The 14944-nt window shown below is 45.7% G+C and overlaps 2 protein-coding genes and 1 long non-coding RNA gene across 4 annotated transcripts in view; 1 reads left to right on the forward strand and 2 right to left on the reverse strand.

Annotated features, from left to right (window-relative positions):
• LOC127597831 (uncharacterized) overlaps positions 1–14944 on the forward strand; it is a 92812-nt gene that overhangs the window by 30931 nt on the left and 46937 nt on the right. The window lies entirely within an intron of this gene.
• Positions 1–14944, reverse strand: part of ticrr (TopBP1-interacting, checkpoint, and replication regulator) — a 63162-nt gene that overhangs the window by 8459 nt on the left and 39759 nt on the right. The window contains exons 1-3 of one of the 2 annotated variants that reach the window (XM_052061112.1): positions 13309–13366; positions 12485–12546; positions 203–1970 (exon numbers count right to left, since the gene is read on the reverse strand). In XM_052061112.1, coding sequence (XP_051917072.1) covers positions 203–865 — 663 coding nt within the window. In that variant the 5' untranslated portion in view covers positions 866–1970; positions 12485–12546; positions 13309–13366. Of the gene's footprint in view, positions 1–202; positions 1971–12484; positions 12547–13308; positions 13367–14944 lie in introns of those variants that run through there. The other variant, XM_052061111.1, reaches the window with a different exon arrangement.
• Positions 3653–5192, reverse strand: c3h11orf96 (chromosome 3 C11orf96 homolog). The gene has a single exon (XM_052061151.1). The coding sequence runs from the start codon at positions 4989–4991 to the stop codon at positions 4608–4610; it is 384 nt and encodes a 127-aa protein (XP_051917111.1). The 5' UTR covers positions 4992–5192; the 3' UTR covers positions 3653–4607.

Raw genomic sequence — 14944 nt, forward strand, 5'->3', positions numbered from 1 at the left:
CAAGAAGCGGCTTCGGACTGGCAAGCGGCCAATCACAATCGAATGAGGATACATGCATGTCCTCACAAGGATCACGGGTGAACTTAAGTCTATCTTGTGGGAAGCTGATGTTCAAATATACTTTATTTTCTCTGGATACAGCTGTTGGAAGAAAAAAAGTTTGCGCACCCTATTCTATATGCACTCTAAGCTGGTTACTTACATTCCCATGCGATGTACTGTCCACCCAGTGCAGGACAACCTGCCTCTGAACCAGCATGTCCTGGATACTTTTGGATAGAATGTGCTCCGACACCTCCGCACTCGTGTCAAGGTTCGTCAAGCTGAGGTAGTCCAGCAGTTGTGTCCAAGTTCGTGGACAGTCTGCCACAATAAACACCACGTTTCTCGCCTGGTTTATAAGAAGGTCCTCCTCTGGTAAAGGTGCAGCTCGCCTCGTCTTCCTGGGCCTCAGGGACAGTTTGGTGGGAGAGGTGAGGTCTGGTCGGTCCCATTGGAAGTCTAGCAGGATTTCTTTCAGGGCGTTTTGCACAGAGGCAGATTGGCTGCAATGCTGCTGGGACGCGCGTTGTTTCTCTCTCCCGTCAAACTTGGCATCGAATTCCACGCTGAAGTCCTCAAATGTTTTGTGGAGAAGCTCCTTGAAGTCCGAGCCCCTCGTTTTCAGGCTGGCACCTGGGCCAGTCGCGGATTGGAAGAATTTGTAACCCCAGCGTACTTTGTCGAAGCCATACTTGAAGCCGAAGTGCAGCAAGATGTGCAAAATTCCACATTTCAATTGATGATTCCTGATTTCTAGTCGATCGCTTGATTGTTGATCTCCGGAATCCACGTCGACGACAAAAGCCAGGTTGTGTAAAGCCATTCCGTCAAGCAGTGACTGGCTATTATCTTCGACGACACGCCATTACATCAAGTGTACCCTGCAAGCCGTCCACGCTCAACTTAATCCATCCATCGTCTGCCATTTCATGTCAGACATTTTTAGATAAACTAATGTTGACATTTCATGCTAGCCGGCTAGCATATTCGTGACCGCGACTCACTTTGACATAACGATACTTATTTTCTTCTTTTACGGGTTCACATGCTCCAACTCTATCGTCCTAACAAAGCAACAAAACAAGCAAAGTTCGGAAATAATAATGGATTTTTGTTTACATTCCTGGTATAAAGTAAAACTTTTCAAAGTCACTCGATGCTCGCCATTTTGTCGTCCTCGGAGATTCTTAACCGTTCGCGCTCCTTGAACGAGAAACCGCCTCCTCGACGGTGATTGGTCAGATCTGTTAACAACAACAAACTCATTGGCCCAAACTTGAGAGGTTGCCATGTCGCGATTCGCCAGATGCCAGCTTCCAAAATCTAATTGGTTGCATCTACCCTTCGTCACGTTTAGTGACGCTGCGGGGCCAAATGACTAGCAAATGGTACCTACCCGTTTTTAACTTTTAAATCCTGAACGCTATGACGTAACTTTACAGACTACGCTCCAAATGATTAATACTATTAAGAAAAATCCGCGATAGCCTATATGTTGTGGGTTTCCTTTCTGTCAACACAATCGATGTTGTTGAAGTTGTCGTGCACTTTTTCTAGTCGCAAGAGAAGCCCAATTTCCCATCTTCCCCGAATGCACCATGACACACTTTCCTCAAAACAAAAACGCAACAGCGCAAGGTGCCAAAAATGACGCATTGTAATTTTAATGGCTTGTAAACAAAGAGTTGTGTCTCGGGAGTGCTTACCACTCATCAAGTGTGAACTTGAGCAACGAAGTAAATCTTTTATCAGGTTATTTCTGAAAAAGCCACACGAGAAGAAGAAGTCAGAGCATCCAAAGCACGTGGACCAACCACCGATTTTCATCCTAATCATTTTTTCCCCTTCAGCAGCAGGGGCGGATGAAAAGCTGAGGAAAGAAGAGACATCAGCGAAGGGTCGGAGGACGATTCTCACCAGGCTTTTCCCTGAAAACATGGCAACAGGATGTAGGTTAGCGATGTTCGTTGTTATTTTTATTTGTTATGTTGGTCAACAATAAAACAGTTCTCAAAGTCACATATAGAGTGACTGTATTCTTTATCCTCTAAGAACACAACTCTGCTGCATCTGGGCAGGGAAACAAGTGCAAAAGTATAAACTGGTAATTATACTGCCCCCTGGTGGCCAAAGCACGCACACCACAATGAGCAGCACAATGTGCATTAAAATGAATGAGAACGTGTGACAAAAACTGTTGAATTATTTTTAATCGTAATTAACTATTCACTTGTGGTTTTTTACATTTACTGTATACCATAGACTAGTGTAGTTATTAGAAAGTGTAAATGCAGCAATGTATGTCGTTATTGTGGTCAAAACTGTGTTTTTTACTGTTGTTATAAGTTGATATTCACATTTATAACTCTGTTATAATTACTATTTACTTTAATTACTTGTTTAAAGGGTCTTGATTTTGTGAGTAGGGAATTCATATTGCATGTCTGATTTGTTTTAAATTTGTGAGGCATGTAAATTGGGTGAGCATATTTGGCAGTTTTTACCAACACCACCTATGATTTGTTTTCCAAGGTGTTTGTCGGCATATAAAATCTTGCGTAGGTGGCTACATCGGGTTGATATCGAGCCTTTATGCACATCCTCATGGTCACTCATCAGACAAGCAAACGACTATGAATGAAGCCGTCATTAAAATGCAATTAGGAAGTAAGTGTGTCACCTTTTTGTTCTCCACCCGGCAAGTAGAATCTCTAAGCATCTCCTTTCAAAGCACACGGGGATATTATTCTTTACATGATGCGTCAAACTCAGTAATGGGATGGAAATGAACGGGCAAGTGACGTCTGTTATGATGATGGACCAAAAATAAATTCCTGGCTGGAGCAGAATGTCCTTCGTACAAACATGACATGGGCTAACAGAACAAGGCCCTTTCCCATGGGAGCAAGTTTAGAAAAGAGGTTCAGAAGTACGCCGAGACTTCATCATAACAAGTCACATTTCAAATATACTTCTCACGAGTACACTGACAAAATAGGTTCGCATTTTCCATCCTTAATCCGAACGAGGAGAGAAGAGGCCACGCGTTCGCTTGTACTGTTGACAACTTCCTCCTGGGTGTGTGTCGGGAGTTAGCTGCTATGCTAACAGGTCAAAAACAAACATACTGGTACCACCAAAAAAAAAGGAAAAAAAATAGATTAGTGGACTAACTTTTGCTCTGTCCTCGGTCAGAACTGCGTCATGGACCTCACTTTGTTCCTTTCTACCTCTAGATGGCTAAAATGTTTGTGTTGTGTTTTTATGTTCGTTACAACGATTTATATTGCATCCGCAACAAAACAACGTTTTAAGAATAACAAGGCGATGTCAGCAAAATATCAACAAACAAAGCTGATTTTACACATTTTTGCCTGGCAGATGAATTGGTCATACATACAGAGGATAAGCAGTAGGTCAGTTTGATCATTTTTGTTCACTATCTATGTCAGCGACGTATAGTGACAGGCAGAACAATGAAATGCTCAAATTTTGTGATGTAAAAAATATGCCATTCACTCAACATAGGTTGCGAGAAGGGTTTTTGTCCCCCCCCCCCCCAACACTTGTCACCCCCCATCATTCAAGAAACAAGTCCGATACCTGAAAATACTTGAAAATATTTATTAAAATACTTATGACAAAACACGGTATTTAATATAAAGTACATTCGATACAAAGCACAGTGGAAAGGTTTGCGGTTTTCTTTGAAAGTCGAGGCGACTTTACAAGTCAGTCAAAAGTCCACATTTGGTTATAAGCAAAATGAAGAAAATAAATACTTTTTTTTTTTTTTTTTAACGAAGGAATCTTTTTCTTCATAACGTTTTGGTGAAGAGCGTGAACTCAGAAGAAAGCTTCGCTGGCGAAACCAGGCCACAGTGTCGCTTCGTCGTGCTATTTACAAAATTAGTGGCATGGCTACGAGATGTTGATTTTTGTTCTTAACAGTAGAGAAGAAAAAAAAAAACGAACAGTGAGCCTTGAAAAAAAAAAAAAAGCTCAATGTAGCATCTCGCAAGTCTACAGTAGAAAAGGAATACATTTGAAAGCATCAAGCAAAGCTTATACCGTCTTTGTTGGAATTATGCTATATAGGTTTCTTTGTATACGACTCTACGGCACTTGATTAGTACCCAAAAAGTGTCGGTTAAATCCAAATGTATTGTTAGAGACAACGGAACTGTACTTAACTAAACAAACAATGCTGGATTAAAAAAAAAAAAAAAAAAAAAAAAAAATTGAAGTCACTGTAGCATGCTGCACTTTCATTCAGTGATTCTCTAGGGAACCACAAGAGGGCGCCCACATCCTGCACTGATGAGCTACACTGATGGAAGGTCAACGAAATTCTCGCCACGTTGCCAGGAGGAACTTAAACAGCATACATTTGAACATGTTTAAAAAAAAAGAAAAAACAGCGCCACCTGCTGCGTGATGCATTGGCACGCCCACGCGCCGCACATCGATATGTTAGTGGATCTTAAAAGCGGACTTTGCCGCAGTTTGGTTCACTTCAACTCCATCGAGGACCGCGCGGGGGGTTGCTGACTCCCTGAAAAACTTCACTGGGTGGAGTCAGAGTCGCTGGAGTCCATGCTGGCCTGCGTGGGCGACGGGGCGCATTGACGGCGGGTGCCCGGCGAGCAGTGCAGGGTCTGCGTGCTCCTCCTCAGGTTCTCCAGGGACTGCAGGAAGGAACGTCGCGCCCTCTCCTCTTCCAGAGGCGACGAGCCCTCTTCCTCCACCACCTCGGCGATTTCGGCGAAGGTGACCGGCTGGGTTTTGAAGCGGGCCTCGCGGGGTCGCCGCGAGCGGCTCTTGCCCCGGGACGGGCCCTTGGGGACGGGCAGCTGTTGAGGGAACTCCTCCATGGCCGAGGCCATCAGGTGGGCCGGGAGGACGTGGAAACCGGACGCCTGCGCCGACGTGGGACGCGCGGCAGCCATCGGTGAACGAGAGCAAACTTTGGATTTTCTCCTGGGTTCTTTTTCCTCGGAAGCAGAAAAAGCGAGCAGGCAATCCGCTTTGAAAAACGTCTTGAAAGCGCAGGACACGGAAGAGCAACACAAGTCAGTCTCGAGCGGCTCTTGATGCTCCTGCTCGTTTTTCCTCCCGTGCTGAAATCTTGTAGCCCTCAGCTCCAACTCTGGCTTTTATCACGTCAGCCTGCCCCCCCCCCCCCCCCCCTTCCTCTCTCGCTCTCCATATTTGATACCGGAGCGGTCCGGCCTACTTATGCCCCGCCCACCCCCCGGCTTCCCGACTGCTCATGATTCCGCCTCTGTAAGGTTCAGTCACCCATCTCAAAATAACAGTGGCGAGCGCATCACCCCATTACTCAATTTAAAAAACGACCAAAAAGACCAACGGTGAAATTTATTTCAAAACGTATTAGAAGAGCATTAAACGTATAAGGGAAAACGTTTTAACCCGGATTTTAAAGCATTTACACTCTGTCGGCAGCTTATTCCATTTGCGTGCAGCCTAACGGCGAAATGCTGCTTCGCCATGTTTGCTTTGAACTCGAGTCGATCAGCATTTGCGGTCTGTTCAAGGCACTTCAACTTTTCAAAAGAATACATTTTAAAGGTGGAATGTGCAATTCCGTCATCCAATCAAACGGCAACAGATTAGTTCATACAAGCCCCGCCCTGCCCAATAAGGACGCAAGCAAAAATTCATTTGCCCCACACCACCCCCTATAATGAAAATCGCTGGACAGTGGACTGTTAGGTGAGATTCCACGGATGACCTCATGCTCCGTCACGGTCTTTGGGAATGACACCATGACGGCATCTTGCATCTTGTTTCTCTTTCACACACACACACACACACACACGCGAATACGGCCTCCATCTATTTTAAGTCCATCCAAGGTTGCGGCAGCTGCCAAGTCATGTGACATCACATGACATTTTTTGGAGCGCGTTTATCATTTGCAATCTTGGATGGGACGAGATCAGTTGTGAAAAGCAATAAATCCATTTTGGTTATCCAGAGGGGGGGGGGGGGGCGGGGGGTGGAATGTTTTTTTTTTAACTTGAATAAGCCAAGTCTGGCCCGGTAGTCCAGAGGTACCGGGTTCGATTCCAGCTCCGGCCTCCCTGTGTGGAGTTTGCATGTTCTCCCCGGGCCGGCGTGGGTTTTCTCCGGGTGCTCCGGTTTCCTCCCACATTCCAAAAACATGCGTGGCAGGATGATTGGACGCTCTAAATTGTCCCTAGGTGTGAGTGTGAGTGCGAATGGTTGTTCGTTTCTGTGTGCCCTGCGATTGGCTGGCAACCGATTCAGGGTGTCCCCCGCCTACTGCCCGAAGACAGCTGGGATAGGCTCCAGCACCCCTCGCGACCCTAGTGAGGATCAAGCGGCTCGGAAGATGAATGAATGAATAAGCCAAGTCTGAACACATTAAAAAAAAAAAATCTGGACACAATGACACGAGCCTCGACACAATGCATGCCAATTCAGAGTTGATCATGTTTCAATCACGTTGATCTGTCGCAGAGGATAAAGAATATATGCCTGTGACTGTGAGTATTGTACGCTCTGTTTTGCATGCTAACTCCTGTTTGCGTTCAAACATAACTTGTTTCAAGGTTCAGAATATCAATGCTGATGTCGTTAGCTCGTCCGTTAGCATTTTGCACTAGCTAGAGGACTTTCACGAGACAAAGTTAATGGACTCCGGCGAAGTGTGCATTTGATTCTCTTGGTATTGTACGATTTGACAGGAAACGTCAACCGAGAGTGGCGACAACCAGATTTCTTCACTAGCTGCAAAACGCCTGCTAAGTTAACTTGCGCCGTAGCTAGCTGCTGACTTTTTGCTCATTGTGTGTGTGTGTGTGTGTGTGTGTGTGTGTCCATAGGCCACGGTGTTGAATTACAACACAAGGACACATTTACACAGGACACATTATCAGCATGGACTGGACACTGCAGCAAGCTAAATACAGTTAGCAAATCCACCCCCCCCCCCCAAAAAAAAGGGAAGTACATAGTATGTTCACCGCAAACATGTTTCGGGATTTTTGGTGGTAATCAATAATTTGGATGCAGGCTTGCTGGGGGCGCTAGGTGAGAAACGGCAACATAGGCTACATTCCCCACAGAGGAGCACAATGTACCCAGTATGCAGGGAGGGGGGCAGGGGGGAACACCTCCGTCGCCATGTAACCAAAATGTCAAGAGGAAGGCGGGGAGGCGCGAGGGGGAGGGAAGGGGGGACCCGAGTCAGGAAGTCGCAAATCTTGGGAACCTCGCTGCACGCTTGTTAGCGATTCCATATTTCATCAAAGCGCGGCGGGTTAGCGGATAGCAACTTTGGCTCACGCGTTCGGAGTTTGAATCTTGAGCCTTTAGGATCTTTTTGGGGGGGGGGGGGGGGGTTTGTAACCAAAAGGCACCGGAGTACTTCCCAGGTGGTAGAAAGCGAGTGCTTCAGGTTGACTCGAATGGTTAACGATGACAAAAACTGACTAAGTTTGGATGCCGCTAGTTGTTAGCTGAAAGGTTTTGGTCGTTATTTATTTTTTTTTTCTTAAAAAGAAAACAAAATCGAAATCATTTGACTGACTGTGTATTCACAACTAGGCGCGGACCAATTAGCAGTCGGACAGTCTAATCGCGGTTTTCAAAAGTCAAAGAACGGGGCCGGGCCCTGTGTGGCCCGGGTGCCATACTTTTGCCACCCCACCGATGACGTTTCATAAGATTAGCTGGATAATGCGGCAAATTTGAGCTGCGTCACTTCTGCTAAGGCAGTTTTGGTGGAAACAAATAAAGACGGTCGTCTCCTGAGGTTCATTGGCTTTCCCGTACACCCCCCCCCTGACCCCCCCCCCCTCTCATCAGTAAGAAGACACCACACAGAGACGCGAGTTGTTTATAAACTTGTAGAGCGGGAAGTATGCAAAATAACTTTTACTATCGCTTGTCAATCAATGAGCAAAGTCCAGTCGGGGGGGGGGGGGGTCGTTTACACAAGTGTGAATTGACAAAAGATGACAAGGCTCCGTTTCTGAGATTTCCTCCCGAATGTGAATCGGTTCGCACGTTTGCAACGCACCTTTTCCTCAACATGGCCCGATGACGTGTCAAGTTAGTGAGCGGCTGGGTGTTGAGACGTGGGGGGGAGGGGGGGGTCCATCCGTCCAACACACCGCCTGAGGTCACGCTGTCCGCTATTCCAAAATTAGCAAAGAGGGGGCACCCCAAATAGACTCCGGGGTTACGACGAGACTCGTTTTGAACCCAAATTGCTCTCTTGCACGCTGCACTGAATATGAAATTGCAAATCTGTGCACCCCCCCCCCCCAAAAAAACAGTCCAAGTAGATTTAACGAAAAACAAACGTTTTGTTCAAAGAAGAAAACATGCAGCAATGGAAGACGGACGGTGGGGAGATTGGGGCGGGGGGCCTGGGGGGGGGGGCAGGGGGGGGGGTAGCTTGAATCCCACGGGTGCTGTAGCGGTCCCAATCGGTCAGCTCGTTCTCAGAGAAACTTCCCAGCACAACACAGCGTGACTTCACACGCCGGCTAAGACTCGCTTGTGATCCGCACCGAAAACAACCAACAAGGGGGGGTGGGGGGGCCACCGTGGCCCTTTCACCCTGACACAGTATTCGATTCAAATTGGACTCGTTTTGACATTCGATAGCAGCAACAACAACAGATAAAGAAATAAATTCAATTTTCTCATTTTTACCAAACACGGTGAAGCGGCGCAAAGCTGTTATGCTGCAAACCGAGTCAACTGAACCCTGAATGTAAAAACTTTTACCGGATCTTTTGAAACATTTTGCAACCAAGTTCACTCGCCGATCTTTGGGAAATTTCAGAAACCTTGTATTTCGTTATTTGGCTTTCAAATGCTTTTAACGTCTTCTCTTTCTTAACGTGTCGGAATGTCAAATGATTTGAATGGGCAGAGCGCACGCCAACGTTCCCGGATTCAAAGCTAATTGGGGATCCCGCCGGCGGGCGGAGAGGAGCTCCCGTAAATTTGCAGCTGGTCCGCTTCTTGCGCGGCAGCTGTTGGCTACCGCGAGCGCGTCTTTGGTTTGGCTGCCAGCAAACTCGCTTGATCCTTTTTTCCAAAACACATCACCAGTTGTTGACGTATCAATCTGGATCGGAGCTGTTGCCGGAAGGACTTTGTGACTATGTTTTGCTCACGATCATCAATCCATCCATCCGTTTCCTCAATTATGCGCTCTCCAACTCAATCGTAAAAAAAATCCCAGCACAGAAGGTTAAAAACAAACCGATATAATGCCATTGCGAAAGTGTGCACACCCTCTTTTTCTATAACTTAGACGTGGCTGTAGTTGAAGTTCACAATGACTCGATCACATGCGCGCTAGTGTTAAATGGGAGTCAGCGCGCGACTGCCACCATTTTAGGTTCATCCCAAATGAAGCTCAGCTGTTCTAGTAGGCTCTCTCTCACATTTTTGTGCTTTCTGGCAGAAGGCTAAAATAAGTGCTTGCGATATTACATCACATAATGTGGCATTTCAACAGGGGTGTGTTGACTTTCGATATCATCTGTATCCCTATAAAGACAACCATTGACACATTTACACCTTTAGGGGGCAGTATTATGAAAACTAGCCAAACAAACAACAAACATAGTACGTGTTACGTGGACCAGCGCTGCTGATTCTGAAGGCCTCGGGGCGGATTACACCGACATGGCAACACAGAGGCTGAAATCTGATTGGGCAAAAGTATGGAGCATCCACAACTAGTCCAGCAAAGAGAAACGTTACAAAATGACAAGAATAGACTGTTGGACTGGATTTCAATAAGCATCCATCAGAATTGTATTTGAAAACAAATGAAATGCTCAGGAAGGATAGCGCGAGATTTCGAGCAACATAAATCTAAACGGTGTCGGACAACCGCATCAGAGTTGTCGGGTAGACTTGGAACAATGGCGACATAAGATCCCAACATGTCAAAACAGATGCGAGTCTATTGTGCAAACAGGACGCGCGGATTGCAGAATCCACTGTTTGTACCACAAACCAGCTATTGCATTCCATTTCTTTTGGGTGAGTGAGAATAAACCCCTGTTGCAAATTTGCAGAGTCAAGTTCGGATGAAGGTCCCCCCCCCCCCCCCCCCCGTCCCAATATTTTTGCCCACGGCGCAAAGGAGACCAATGGCCGTCGCAAAGCGGATGAAATGCGGGGTGATCCAGGTGTCTTTTGTGAGTCCCGATTGATGGGAGCCCGTGGCCCCGCCCACTCCCTGGCCAAACGTCAGACAAAAGCTTTTGTGGCGGCGCCGGGGGGGGGGGGCGCACCATAAAACACCTGTGACCTTCTCCGTTTCTCTCTTTTGGACGCCGGCAAAGTGCAACGCTCTTCATTCCCACCCGCAACTTGCTTTAATATTAAGGCACAATATATTGTGGCAGCGCTGGGTGTAAATCTGAACTGTGTGTGAGAGTGTGTGGTCCCACACTGGGAAGCGAAAGAAAATGCCACTTCATGCCCTAGGGGGGGTTATTCACTATTTTTTAAATACTTTCTTTTGTTTGTTTTTCTTCCAGATTCCCCCCCCCCGTATTCCATGTATGTGTGGTTGTAAAATACATTTCCCTTGCACATTTTTTTTTTGCGAACCACTTGTTAGCTTAGCTTAGCTTAGGTGTTCTCAGTCATTTTACATGGCAATTATTTGCGAAAATCCTCTCTTTGCTAATCCAAGGTCCTGGTTTTTTAGTCTTTGGGGTGGGGTGGGGGGGGGGGACATCTTTTCTTGTGGGTCTCAAAATGTTCCCGCTTTTCATTTTGATCGTCAGCTCTGAGAACAACAAGCCTGATTCAGAGTCCATTTTAGGAGAAAGCTATCATTCAAAGTCTCGTTTGACTCCCACCAGGCGGTCTTTTAAAAACCGTTCTGGTAACAAGCTTCGGGAAGTCTTCCAAGAAGCCGTTTTCCATCTCCAGTGTACTTTGGCCGGGCCGGCGCGTATATTAAGAACACGAAGAAACCCAAACTAAGTCACGTTTTCACTGGACTCAATCCAGGCCTCTTAAAATAATACTAATAAACATTTGTGGCGGTTTATCAGTGTGCCAGTCTCGACAGAAATAGTGAAACCCGGCTCCCCATTTACCACTCGGAGCGATATTGGAAATACCGAGTCATCGTTGTGCGGGGGGAGGCCGCACAAAAGCAGAGCAGAGGGGGGGGGGGGGGGGGGGTCATTGACAGCCGGGGAAGATTTAACTGTTGTTTTCCACTCGGGTTCCTCTTTTGAGTGAAAAGTCGCGGCGTTACGCAACCTGCCTGCACAATCGGGGGCTGACAAATGGTCTTCATAACCGCAATTTCTTCCCAATCAAAGACCAAGACAGCAGAAAAACAATCGCAAAGATCATTACCCTCACATTTGATTGACACGATCGCCGAAGCGTTCTTTTCGCAAGATGTCGACATGAAGCAACGTTGCTCAACGGCGCATTTTAATCATAATTTGACGCTCATTTAAAAAAAAAATCTTTTTTTTCCCCTCGCGCATCAAGTTTTTGCGATTTCTTATTTTTTTGTTGTTTTGAAGTTTGACGGATAAAAGCTGGCTTTGACCATTCACTCAAAAGTCATTCAAGGCTTTGAAATTTCCGAAATAAAGTCCACCCTATTAATGAACCTAACTCACACGTACTTCCTAAATATGATTAAAAAAAGAAAATCTGATGTGAGAAAAAAAACGGAGTAAAGATTTGGAATCATCTAGAAAAGTTGACATTTTTTTAAAGAAATGAAAGAGTAAAAATGTGTTGATAAATAATTAAACAGTTCAGTTGGATTTAAAAATTCAATCTACAGTATTTGCATTTAATCCTGAAAGGTACAGTGTGTGAATTTAGCGGCATCTAGTGGTAAATTTATAAAACCCGAGCTCGAATTAAAAAAAAAACACGCACACAACGGTGCTTCGGAAAGACCACATTTTGGCAAATTAAAATAGATGTTTTCCCTACGGTGAATACACACACACATTTAATTTACTTTAAGAAAAATTGGTTGTGAGACTCAGTTATTGACAGTATATATTTTTTTAAACGAGCGATATTTTCATAGAACATTTTGAACTTGGAAAAAAAAACAGTCTAACTCTACAGAAGTCTCGAATAGCGCGACAAAAAGTCACGGGATTTTCCACGCGTCACTTTTAATGTAAAAAAATGGGAGGAGCCTACGATTAAAACCTAAATGTAATATCTATTTTTCACCAAGAGGTGGCAGCATAAGCAAACGGACGTGTTTTCAAAGCTGCAGTCCACATTGAGCGGGGATTTCGTTTTTGGAATGAAATGAGTGAAGTCAGCTTTCAGTTTTCGATCAACGTGTCCATGCCATACTCGTCGCTATCTAACCAATATATCCCGTCGTATAGACAAAGGGAAAAGTCACACTTACCGAAAGAGCGGACTCAAACCCCCAACCTCGGGACGGTGAGCTGGACGTGCTCCCAGGAGCATCTGCAATTACGCAGAAATCTATTTTTAATCACAAGGGTTACATTCCAGACCACCCACGCAATCAATGAAACCAACAATTTAAAACAAAACATTACAAAAAAAAACAACCCTGGTGAAATACTCCCGAGGCATGTTTTTATAGCATTTATAGCAGCACTTATTTTGAAAGGTCAATTCAAAAATATTGACGATATTTAAGGAAGGGGCAGCAGCAAGATGAACACGACTAGACGTCGCAAAATTAAACAATCAACAAATCACGAATAATAAAAAAAACTATTTTAACAATTGAGAAATCGTTTGGAGCCATTGTTTAACTTCAAATCGTCCAAATCTGATTTCAGACTCTTCAAAAAATGTTTTTTATTTGTGTGTGTGTGTGTGTACGATACGCAGATCAGAAAGGGCAACACAAAGAAAATGGTAGAAATATTGACATTTTGTTGAATGACGTCATGGCTGCGTGCATTTATTAAGCAGAATATTATCGCCCCCCCCCCCACATGTTTATTTTGGACGGGAGAAAATATTGTCTGAATGCGAGGGAGGGCAGGGGATAAGTGTGAGGTGGGGGGGGGGGTGCTTCGGAAAACGGCCTCCAGCCTCACCGCTGGCTGGGCGGAGGAGCGAAAAGCTTCACGACGGGTTTGAAGCCGCGCAGCTTTCAGACGTTTTCCCTATCGAGCAGCTGGCAAGCGTCCGCCTGCCCAACGTAAACTTGCCCTAATCTCCCCCCCCCCCCAAGCAGCTTTCAACCCTCACCTCGGTGGCACATCCAGCCAGCTAACGCGATAGCTTCTGCTAGCTAGGCTATGCGACGCCTCCCTGCCTGCCTTTTTGGGAGTCGCCAGCAGGAGGCGGTGTGCCGCCTAGGAGCCGGCGGGAGCAGCCGCCATCTTTCTTCACTGCTCAACTATGCGCTTGTCTTTGATTTCCCCCCCTGAAGCGAAACAGGTCTCGGTTTTTCTCGCTTTCTTTGCAGGAATGCAAGCTCGGTGTCACGTTGACCCGGAGCCTCCGTTCGACGTAAGATGAGGAAAAATTGCTCTTTCAAGGACTTCTATTTGATTTTTCACACACTACTAATGACTTAATGATTTCTGGATTTTCTACTTGGGACTATAACAAATTCTCCCAAGCACAAAAAAAGTGAATCCGTCTTCATTTGCAATGTTTTTTTGTCACTGCGTCCAATGACATTTTAGATCTCCAAAGTCCTCGAGGTATCTACGCCGTACTGATGAGTACTCAAAGAGCAAATCCTTGGTAAAAATGGCATCCCAAAGTTAGAAGTTAGCAAGTATATTTTTTCCGTTTATTTTTAGCACCCCTTTCAAAAAGGATCGAAACATATTTTTTCAATACTGGTTAAACGTCATATTAATAGAGATATTTATATTTTTTTATTTATATTCACAAAAATCTGGAATTTGAACTGCGCTGTGTGAATTTTCAATATCCGCTGTATATAATTAACGGGATGAAAAAAAAATCCTTTTCACTCTTGTACTCAAGTACATTTTGATGTACTTTCACTAAAGTTCAGCAGTTGAATTTGTTGTTTACGTTGACTTGAGTAGACAGCGTGGGCGCTTTTTGCCCCCCCCCCCCCCCCCCGCTGTTGCTTTCAAAGCCGAGGCAACACAATATGCTTGATTCCGACGCGTCGCTGTTAGCATGAGAGCCAATGAAGACATTTGCTGCGTGAGTGAGACCGAGGCCCTGGGGGCTGTTGGGGCGGGGGGGGGGGCAGTTGCAGGGAGATCCAGGGTTTTGATTTCCTCGGCTCCCGAGGGGGGGGGAGGTTGGCAGACACAGGGTAATTTGTCGTGAAATTTCCAGCTCACTTTTTGTTTTGCAGGTGGCTGAGATTGGAGGGCGTGGTGGGGAATGAGAGAAGTCATTTGCGACACACGATCCCACACAAACGGCCCAGAAAACAGTCAGGGCCAATAATCGTAAAAGTTAAGCAGGTTCAATATTTACGATCGCAACTGTCGGGCAGCTGAACGTCCTCCGGCGCTCGCTCGTCTTTCGAAGGGTCGCCGGAGCTCATCGGCAGCCAATCGCAACTGCGAGCCACACGTGCAAAGTGTTCTTTCGAGTTTTGAAAGACGACCAAGTCGGTGGGCGTGATTAACGCGGAAATTTAAAAAAAAAAAAAAAAAAGTATTACAATCTGTGTCGGAGGTCACGTAAGCGACATGAGGATTCTGGCCCGAGCACGTTTCAGTCTCGCAGACTTTGGAGTGGTTTTGATTTTAAAAAAAAAAACTCTCGGAAAGGGTTTGAATCCCAAGCCAGAGTTCAGCCGGTCAAATGCATGCCAGATGTCGCAGCAGCGCTCACTGAACCGACTCACAAGGTGTCAGCAGAAGAATCCAAGAGTCTTTTCTTT

This window comes from Hippocampus zosterae, chromosome 3 (assembly GCF_025434085.1).
Source record: "Hippocampus zosterae strain Florida chromosome 3, ASM2543408v3, whole genome shotgun sequence".
In the NCBI taxonomy this organism is placed as follows: Eukaryota; Metazoa; Chordata; class Actinopteri; order Syngnathiformes; family Syngnathidae; genus Hippocampus; species Hippocampus zosterae.

Excerpts from the sequence above, each read along its gene's own strand:
- c3h11orf96 (XM_052061151.1), bottom strand. The coding sequence starts at position 4,991 with ATGGCTGCCGCGCGTCCCACGTCGGCGCAGGCGTCCGGTTTCCACGTC.